Source organism: Rosa rugosa, chromosome 4 (assembly GCF_958449725.1).
Source record: "Rosa rugosa chromosome 4, drRosRugo1.1, whole genome shotgun sequence".
Lineage (NCBI taxonomy): Eukaryota > Viridiplantae > Streptophyta > Magnoliopsida > Rosales > Rosaceae > Rosa > Rosa rugosa.
Genome location: NC_084823.1, coordinates 54,403,709 through 54,413,320, shown reverse-complemented (window position 1 = coordinate 54,413,320; position 9,612 = coordinate 54,403,709). Strand labels below are relative to the sequence as shown.

The 9,612-nt window shown below is 39.6% G+C and overlaps 2 protein-coding genes across 3 annotated transcripts; one reads left to right on the top strand and one right to left on the bottom strand.

The window, feature by feature from the left end:
- Positions 1–1,491: 1,491 nt before the first annotated feature.
- LOC133743574 (protein SPIRAL1-like 3) lies at positions 1,492–3,214 on the top strand. 2 transcript variants are annotated; one of them, XM_062171550.1, is made up of 3 exons: positions 1,492–1,639; positions 2,273–2,551; positions 2,979–3,214. In XM_062171550.1, the coding sequence occupies exons 2-3, from the start codon at positions 2,294–2,296 to the stop codon at positions 3,057–3,059; spliced, it is 339 nt and encodes a 112-aa protein (XP_062027534.1). In that variant the 5' UTR covers positions 1,492–1,639; positions 2,273–2,293; the 3' UTR covers positions 3,060–3,214. The 2 variants fall into 2 exon arrangements, with proteins under 2 accessions (XP_062027534.1, XP_062027536.1); XM_062171552.1 differs by having other exon boundaries at positions 1,537–1,639; positions 2,233–2,551.
- A 320-nt stretch (positions 3,215–3,534) lies between these two features.
- LOC133743573 (uncharacterized) lies at positions 3,535–9,611 on the bottom strand. Its single transcript, XM_062171549.1, has 11 exons — positions 9,333–9,611; positions 8,853–9,002; positions 8,384–8,548; positions 8,096–8,248; positions 7,799–7,951; positions 6,759–6,923; positions 5,712–5,882; positions 5,021–5,201; positions 4,764–4,923; positions 4,537–4,644; positions 3,535–3,973 (listed from the first exon to the last, which is right to left on the bottom strand). The coding sequence occupies exons 1-11, from the start codon at positions 9,526–9,528 to the stop codon at positions 3,938–3,940; spliced, it is 1,638 nt and encodes a 545-aa protein (XP_062027533.1). The 5' UTR covers positions 9,529–9,611; the 3' UTR covers positions 3,535–3,937.
- Position 9,612: the final 1 nt, after the last annotated feature.

Here is a 9,612-nt window from a genome sequence, read left to right as displayed (position 1 = left end):
GTCCTATAAAGGAGGCTATTCATTGTGAAATGGTTGCGACCTCTTAGTAGCAGGATGAAACGTAGTGTCGCCACATTTATTCTCGTGCGACAACATAGTGGGAAAGTTGTGTCTTTTGTTATGATGCTTCGTGGTCGAGTTAGAGTTATCTTTCCATTATGTCATTGTAATCTCAAAACAAATAGAGTAGCTAGTAGAGCATTCTTTGCTAATCAGTGCATGATAGAATATATATGTTTAGTAGAGACTCATGTCATTATTGAGGGACGTTCTCTAGATTTTTATTGTATTATGGGGTTCATGCTCTATGTCTCCTCCTTTATATTCTGCAGTTTCGTTAATTAAGGTTTGAGGGCAGCCGCACCAGCCATTTCTTAAAAAAAAAAACACTCAATAATGTCGACCTATTTTTTTTTACAATTTTTCAAAGTCGAAACATAAAAGAATTCACAAAATAAAATCCATGAGAGACTTTAGAGCAAGTTTACTCACCCAATGAGTCAGAGTCATTGGGTCAGACACTTATCACTGTTTTTTTAGAAATAATTTGGGGCCGTGACCACTTACCCAATTTCAACTTAAAGCTCCACTAAGAGTTTTCTAACCTCATTTACCCAATTCAACATCTACTGACAGTTTTGCCCCTATTAATCAAATTGAAACTCACAGATCTCTCTCCTCTCAAACTCTCTCTCCTCCCGGACTCTCTCTCTCTCCAACCGGCAGTGGCGACCACGCCTTCAACACCTTCTTCATTGACCTCGAGCCCGGCGCTGACTAGCACATCCCAAGCCCCATCTTCGTCGACCTCATGCCCACCGTCAATCGCAGAACACCGTTCTGGTGCCAATCACTGATCTGGTGCCGACCACCCTCAATCACCGATCACCGATCTGAAGCTCCCATCCCGTTGCGGTGCCGGAACCTCACCAAACTGAGACCAGTCGGAGATGGGCTGCAGGTGAGCGACTGGAGAAGAGGACTTGGAGAAGACAAAGGCGGAGATGGGACCGGTTGGAGCTGGGACCGGTCTGAGATGGGCTGCAGGTGAGCGACTGGAGAAGAAAAAGGCGGTCCGGTCGGAATCGGGCTGGAGAAGCATGGGTGTCCACAGGGGAAGCGTGGGTGGCCGGAGAAAAATCATGCTTGGTGTTTGGTATTCTTCTTCAGAGTGTATGAATTTTGCTGGGTTTAATTAAAGAAAAGGGTATTATAGGAAAACTTGATGGGTGTAAGGGTGTAAAAATTTGCTGGGTAAACACCCTTAAAAAACTGTTAGTGGAGCAAGTGGGCAATTTTTAAGCTGAAATTGGGTAAATGATAATTTCCCCTAGATTACTACCGGTTGGGTCTGGGTCACCATAGCAGCACTCGTTTGGGTCGAAGCTGAGCTCTAGCCCAAATAGACATTAGCCCACCTCATACACATATGACCGACCCTTTAAGCCCAATTCATACACCGACCCTTTTAGCCCAACCCAAAGCAGTTCAAAAATATCTAGGAGAAGATCACAAACGACCCCACAGCCCATGGCGATTTGAATTTCCAATTTTCTTTATAAACGTTACCACCGGGGGCTTTACTCATTCACCGCAGATCTGAGTCTCCCAACTTCAAAGTTCAAACCCTACCATTCAGGTAACCAACTCTCTCTTCTTCTCCGTTTCCTCTTCGGCTTTCTTATCTACCAACCACATTTTAGGGCTTCGAATTTTGCCCTAGATTCCCTTAGATCCGTTCTCATCGAACTTGGATTTCGATTTACGGTCAGAAATCTCATTTGTTTCTGCATCATTTCGCAATTTTACATCCCTGCATTGCATCTTCTTGATATTATTGTTTTTGATGTTAGGCGTCGCATGGTTTCGATTCAATTGTAGAATTTCCAGGTTGAAGACCGTAATTTCTTGCTTAGACATGGTTTTGCAGTTTTCTTAAGCCACCGAGTCGTAATTTGTTGAATACCGTTGCTCATTACGAGTTGGCATATGTTGTATGGAGATCTGTAAAACTTGAGATGAGATTTTGAGTTGCATAGGTTGTGATAGTATCTCTTAGAAATCGAGGCACATACAGATCTGTTTTGATGTGGATTTTTTTGTATATACCGGTGTTGACATGAATTGTGGCATGAAAGCACCATGAACTTTGTATATACAGTGCAAAGTGAGGTTTATATACTTGTTGTGGTTCATAGAGGAGAGTCATAGGTTGGTATTGGTTTTTGTCAGGTTGGTTAATTGTTTCGAGTGGTTGGAAAATTGTACTCAGGCTATACTTTAAAAGGGCAACATGCGTCGTGGAGTCAGTAGTGGAGGGGGAGGGAGTTCTTTGGGCTATCTTTTTGGAGGCGGTGAAGAAGGTCAGAATCCCGCCCCAAAAAAGGTTGAAACTCCTAAGGTTCAGGTGGAGGTTGAACCTACTCAGAAGCCTACTGCTGCAGCACCACCTGCGGAAGTGATCAATAAGGAGACTCCAGCAGGCGTTCCTGGCAACACTTCAAACAACTACTTCCGAGCTGATGGCCAGAACCGTGGAAACTTCCTCACGGTATGTTTTGGGTCTCAATCATTGTTTACTTTTGAATCAATTAATTAGGTTGTTGAAGTTATGATTGGCAATATCAGCATCAGATAACATCCATTTGGAATATTGTGCTTTAGGTGTGTTGATTTGAAATTTCTGAATTTTAGTTTTCCAGGCTTGGGCCTTTTGGCCACCCAAGTATTTGTGTGTATTTACTGTAGTACACATGCTTATTAACTACTAGGGCTATGAACATCAAGAACATAAAACAACAACCAGGCCTCGGAAATTGCTGATAATTAACAGTATCTGAGATATGTTATTTACCAAAAAATCTAAATTTGTTCGCTACACTAGTTGTTTTCCTTGCTATGGTTTTGCACTTTTGCATTACTTGTTGGCATGCTGCATTGATTAGCCCCCCTCTAATTCTTGAAAATTCGCTTGACAGGATCGCCCATCCACAAAGGTCCATTCAGCTCCTGGTGGGGGTTCATCTCTAGATTACCTGTTTGGAGGTGGTGGCCAGTGAGGCCTCACACACGCAATTGATGTTGGAATCGTCAGTTTCGGTCCTTGAGACCTCCTGTAGATGATTTCTATGCTGTAATATTGCACTGCTTCCTGTGGCTGGAATATTTCCGTTCGAGCTTTGTTACAGTTAAATGATTTTGGTTATCAGTTCAACTCTCGATGTTTATCTAAAGTTCTTAATCCTTTTAAAAGCTAAGAAAAAACTCTTCTGATCTATCCCAGAACATGATAGGACCGCGTGGGGCGTACCCCAACTCCTCTCCTAACGCTTCCAGTAACATTAGGATTACAATAAAGCCTGTTATAAGGAATGAGCTTGGAAGATTTTTAATCGCAATGACTACATGGAAGGAAGGTGAAAATTCATTTTCATGCATCCAAATTTTTGTGTTTAAGCACCAAGACTGACCATGTAAACCCATGAAAATAAAAAATAAAATTTCCTTGGCACAAAGAGTGCCGTATACGACCCGAGAAAAAATTGAAAGATTAATTTTCCATTAAGGGAAAGATTAAAGAGATTGTACCAGATAACAAGAAAAAGATTGTCATGGAAATAGAACCAGCAGCCGAATGCAATTCATTCTTTTGCTACAGAAAGGAAGTGACCGACTTCTGATAAGTAACCTCTTCTTCCACAATGTATGAAGCGGGTTCAATTGGAACTAATCACTAGGTTTAGACGAGTACAACATACAACTAGAATCCTAGACCTAGCAATATCCAAAGGTGACAGATTACATCAGTTAGCAAATTCTGTATATCCCCTCTATGTCACATGCATTCATGATCACCTTGACATGATAAATGTACAAATAGCTGTGGTTTTTCTTTGGGACATGATCAGAGAAAATCCTCAACCCAACCCAACTGTAGTTAAGATATTGCTGCACTGTGTCCTCCGGTTGTTATCTGTCATCACAAAATTGGACAGCTAATCAGCTCATCAGAAGATAATTAGCACGCAACAAGTCTCTACATTTGGTTGAGCCAAATTCATTATAATGTCACCATGGCACCTAATGGTTTTGGTTTTTCTGGTTTGTCATCAGATGAAAAAAGTATGTCTATATATATATATATATATATATATATATATATATGAAATAAAAATAAAATATCATATAATTGATCTTTTTGGTTTCCATGTTCCATGTGATTTGAAGTACATACAAGTGGCATGATAGAAGGAACTTCTGAATCAATGAATGTGCTGATTTTTAAAACGAATCTAAACCGTCCAGAACTAATGGGGGTTCTAAAACTTGTTGTCACACAGCCAATAGCTACATGCCACCAGATGAGAAAATACTACTACTATGTGAATCTGTTGGTTATAACCAAGCTTAGTAGCTGGAGCTGGTAGCAATGAAATGTGTATCAAAGACAGTGTCATGAGTGCATTTCTATGTACATGTAATGCTGCAAGCCTCCAACAGACCAAATCAGAAATTAAATTCTCACTCAATTCATACCTTGGTTCTGTCATTTCCTAGACCTTCGGTGTTTGATTGCAGAGTATTACTTGTTGAAGTATCTCCTTGATTCAAAGGATTAACCAACTGCACAGGGTTAGCAGTAACCTGCATAAAAGTCCACATTGTCCCACATCAGATGAAATTTACTGTGCAAATGGATGTAGTGTGGTAAAAGTATCATCAAGTAATCTTTTAAGATTGCCAAAACAGCACACGTCCAAGACCTGTCCACGAGCAATCTCATGTGATGCGGACTCCTTTGCATGAGCATTGACTGACTCACTGAGATCTATTGCCTCTTGGCTGATGCCTTTAGAATCTTTTGACTTGCTGTTACAACCACCATTTGACATTATCCCAACAGCCTCACTGGCCGCCCGCTTCCTGATGTTACAATCACAAAATCATAGTTAAAGTCGAAAGATTCTACATGGGAGCAGCAGTGATTGATACATTGTTATGGTGATTGACCATTACTTACCTACTGGAATTAGGAGCAGCGGGAATACTAAACTCTGACTTGTTGGAAAACAATACACCACGGAGAGGCTTTCCATCAATAACAGTTTCAATTGTGTATCCATCAATCAGCCTTTCAGTAACCTTTGCTTGAAATGACCTCCTCACAGGCGCAGATTGATTCAATGGGATAATTTGTTCACCTGCAGTGACAGATAACCAATAAAATTTATCTGCACACATACTTTAACTCCCAAACCATGTAGCAGAACCTTACAAATACAAGGCTACAGCATAAACAACTCCTCAAGGTGCTAACTCAGCCTAGTAAGGATGGAAATTTCAGCTTCTATAAGTAAAGATATGGTGAACATTCTCGAAAAGCCATCCAAGGACAAAGTATACGTATTTAGATCGTATATGCATGCAGGAGATAGTAAGAATCCAAACACACAAAATGATAGCAATCTCTTAAATGTGATTCAGGGAGTAAGGGTACTGGATTGGCAAGGAAAAATATAACTTCCTAGGCTTAAATGTGTTATATGGCCTTCAAATGTGAAGTGCTGCATTGATAAAACTAGGGTGGGCATATGGGGATCTCCCCGGAAGTGTTACCAGACAATAGTTGCAGGAAAATTCACAATATATGGAACTTCTAGAGATACTTGCAAAGCAGACAAATGGGGCACTATCTGAAAAAGTATACTCACCGGGTTGGCCATAAAATGGAACTGTTGTGGGCTGGAAAATTTCAGCACCAGTTCCAACTGGAACAAGAGCTCTGTCATGAACTGAAGTGAGATTTTGTTCTTGGCACTTTAGCTTTAATTGCTTCCTCAATGATAATTTTTCAAGCCTCCTTTCACTCTCTCTGACAAGTCCTAAAATTAGAAATTATATCAGATCAGCAAAACTTTTATTGAAATTCAAACTCTGGCGAAAGTTAAAATAATATAAATAATTCAAGGGAGCTTCCATTTAAACCCAGAAATTCCCAAGTATACCCAGTGGTTTAACAGAACAATGTTAATTGAAAAAGGGTTTTATTTTTAAAAGAAAAAAGAGATAAAAATAGAAGACAGAAAAAAGAAACAACCCTTAAACGAGTATTCAAAAGAAGCATAAGAAACATTAATGATGTATATGTCTGGAATTGGAAAGATTTATTTTGCAAAACGCAGATCAGCTTAAGGAAATTCGGTCATGACCAAAATTTTAAATAGTTCCCCATAAAGCCAAAAGTTCATTAGTTATATAGGGTTTAGGAAATGTTTCATGACAAAAGTCAGTTGCCATAGTGATTCTTAGTTTCATGGTTGATATAAGGAAATGTTTTACACTATATACATAAACAATACTGAGAAGGGAAAGAAACAAGTTCAGAAAGTTTGAAAGACGAAGGAGCATCGCGAACATGGAACACTGAAAAACAATCAAAGTAAAAGATCTTCAATTAAGGAGAAGAAGATTCTCCTTTTACCAAACAGATCTAAGCTTATTGTATATGAGAAGCACTTTCTTTAAACGAATAACACATAAATATAACATTGACTATTTTGTGACGTGCAATTTGTTGGGATTCGGGAAGTGGGTGTTCAGTGGTCTATGTTGAGCTGGACAGTGAATATTTGGTTTGCTGATTTAGGGTTTTTACTCAAAAATATTAAGGAAGATGGGCGGGGTATTGTTAGGTGTAGTTAGAGTGCAGGGGATACTTGCACTATTCATGGGGAAATGATGAAAAGATCACACTTCACCTGTGTTCAAGTAATACATATCATCCAGTGCTTCAAGACTTTTATTGCAACCACCAATAAACACAAGAACACCTCCTTTCGCAGGATCCAAACAGTCCCCAGCAACAGAAAATCTAGCAGAAGGTCCATCACCTGTAGTTATCACCTTTGTCCATACGCCAGTATCTGCACCAACATTGGGAATGAAGTGGTGGTATCATTAAAAAAGCAATTTCATAATTGAGCCACCACATGAAAGTAAGGAGCTAGAACACACTGTACATGTAGAAATGGAGATAGAAGATGATTGATCACAACCAACAAATAATCCATAAATGCAGGCATACCAATGGGTAAGGAAAAAAAAGAACATGCAGTGGATGCTGTGAGTCTGTTCAGAAATCAATATATTCTTTTTGAATCAGTTCAGTATATTCTATATAGATAAGAAATGATATTTGGGCGCTTGTAACTCTAGTGGTCAAGAGCATTTACCATTACAATCAAGGTCGAAATTCAAATCCCCCCTCCTCCAATATCACCAATTATGTAAAGATGGAATAATATAAGAAAGTCTTTTATGGGATGATTGGATCTCCACCCATGACCCACCTACCCTAACCTTTCATAATAAATTTAATAACTTCATAATAAAAGAATGATTTCGTGAGTTTCACTGCGCAAAAGCATTCAAGTTTTCCTAACTTTACTTTTTACTACTGAGAAAGATGTATAGGTATAATATTGATCTGCCACAACATTGGGGCCTGGTCCTGCCAGTGCATCTCAGTGAAAACTTCATGAAGAAAAATATAATCAACTTATTCAATTAGATCGACGATAGGCCCATAGGGACCTATAATAACTCAGATATCCGCTTGTATATCTATAACTAATGTAAAATACTATCCCATGATTTCACTTGTATCACATAACTCATGTCCAGGGGAAAACTAAATCCCGAAATTCAGAATTTCTTTCTTCACATACAGTCCATACATATGTATGCATACATATATGGAAAGACAAGGATATGTTTCGGAGGAGTACTTAAAACATACCAACATCAAGCATGTAGAGATCATTGTATAGACTTTGTGCGTCTGTGAATCCCCCAAAAACAAATAAGTTCTTCCCAAAAGCAACAGTAGAATGACCACCTCGGGGTGGCAAGGATTGGCCGGAAGTGTTCAGCTCCCTCCACACTAGAGTATCTAATGCAGTACAGTGATGCCATGAGTATTAAAAGTACAGATCATACACAACATTCCAAAGCTAGACAAACAATATTAACTAACTAATGATTGTTTTCTAATGCACTTCGTAATTGGTCAAAGAACCTAAGAAAATAACAATACCTGCATCAAGAATATGGACATCAGACAAATAGTAATCATGCCCATCTTCACCACCAATCACAATCACTTTGTTCTTTGAAGATGAGCAAGTATGGCTGTCGCGAGGAGATGGTGGCGGGCCTGATGTTGTAGCTTTCTTCCATGCAAAGGTTTCTACAAGAGAGGATGGGAAAAGGATTAAACTTGTATTATATATGAATTCATCAGGGACTCAGACCTACATAAATGTGACCCTCAAGCCCAAGTAAATGCAGAATCCAAGTTAACAATCACATATGGAAGGCATACCTGTATTCAAGATGTACAGATCATTGTAGTAGACTTCCTCATTATTTGCCGATTTTCCACAGCCACCAAAGACAAATAGGCGCCTCCCAACGAGCGCTGCACTATGGCCTTCACGAGCTTCTGGCCCCTCACCTCTTAAACTTGGAGATATCCATGTATGTGAAGCTACACATGCATCAAGAACATAAGCAAGTACAAACACGGAAAGCATGGTACTTAAATAGGTAATAAAGAATTTCAGTATAAGCCCTAACAGCAAAATGGTGTTGGCAATCTCTGTGAGTTGAGAATATCTGGATTCATCCCTTAAACATACTGCATACCATATGCATATAAAAGGAAATTAATTGGCGCAACGGACTCATAACATCTAATTGACCTACTCGACCTAAATAATGTCACATATAACTTGTAGGTCATCCACAGGACGCTAATAAGGAAGCCGATATACAAGAGAAAAATCACTCACCAGTGTCGAGTATATGCAAATCCTTAAGAGGGTTTGTCCCATCTGTGCCTCCAAATACAAACAGATTATCACCAACAGTGGTGCAACTGTGGCTGTCCCTTGGAGTTGGTGGTGTGCCTTTTATCACTGGCTGGCTCCATGTATGCGCAACTACAGTCAACAATTCACAATCACAAACTGAACAATCTACATTCAAAAATGCAACAACCAGTAGTGCAATAAAACCCTAAAAACTCAAAGTCCCACAACTAGTCTTGCATAACATGAACCCACAAAATGAAATTTTTTCCAAGTAAGGAAGAGAGATACATGATTCCAACAAACTAAACCCAACAAAAACCCTAACATGCACATTAAATCCACACAAACACATCTTAAAAATCCAAACTTTCTTCCACAACAATGGGAACCCAAATTTGCAGAAACCAAACAAACCCAGAAATCTCAGAACAAAAATTTGAGCATCTGGGTAAGACCCACCAGTGTCAAAGACGTGAACTTGGTTGGTCTGACAGTTATCTCTGCCATAACCACCGAAGACATAGAGGAACCTCCCTTCTCTAATGGCGTTGCAGGTGTGGCCCCACCTCTTCCCTGGGCCATGTACCTCATTCTGAACCAACACTCCTTGAGCTTGGTGTTGATGAGGTTGAAGATGGAGCCTTTCCCACCTCATTTTGGTTTCTGGGTATTACAATTCAGAGCACAAGAAACAAAGCTGGTAGAAAGTGGGAGAGGTGAAAGATGTGAAATTTGGGGG

Bases quoted from the DNA above. Each gene is read 5' to 3' on its own strand.
- LOC133743573 (XM_062171549.1), bottom strand. From the start codon at position 9,528: ATGAGGTGGGAAAGGCTCCATCTTCAACCTCATCAACACCAAGCTCAA. The intron at 7,952-8,095 runs GTATTGTTATTT...GTACTGCATTAG, and splicing joins TGTCCATATTCTTGATGCAG to ATACTCTAGTGTGGAGGGAG. The intron at 5,202-5,711 runs GTGAGTATACTT...CTGTCACTGCAG, and splicing joins TCCATTTTATGGCCAACCCG to GTGAACAAATTATCCCATTG.
- LOC133743574 (XM_062171550.1), top strand. From the start codon at position 2,294: ATGCGTCGTGGAGTCAGTAGTGGAGGGGGAGGGAGTTCTTTGGGCTAT. The intron at 2,552-2,978 runs GTATGTTTTGGG...TTCGCTTGACAG, and splicing joins ACCGTGGAAACTTCCTCACG to GATCGCCCATCCACAAAGGT.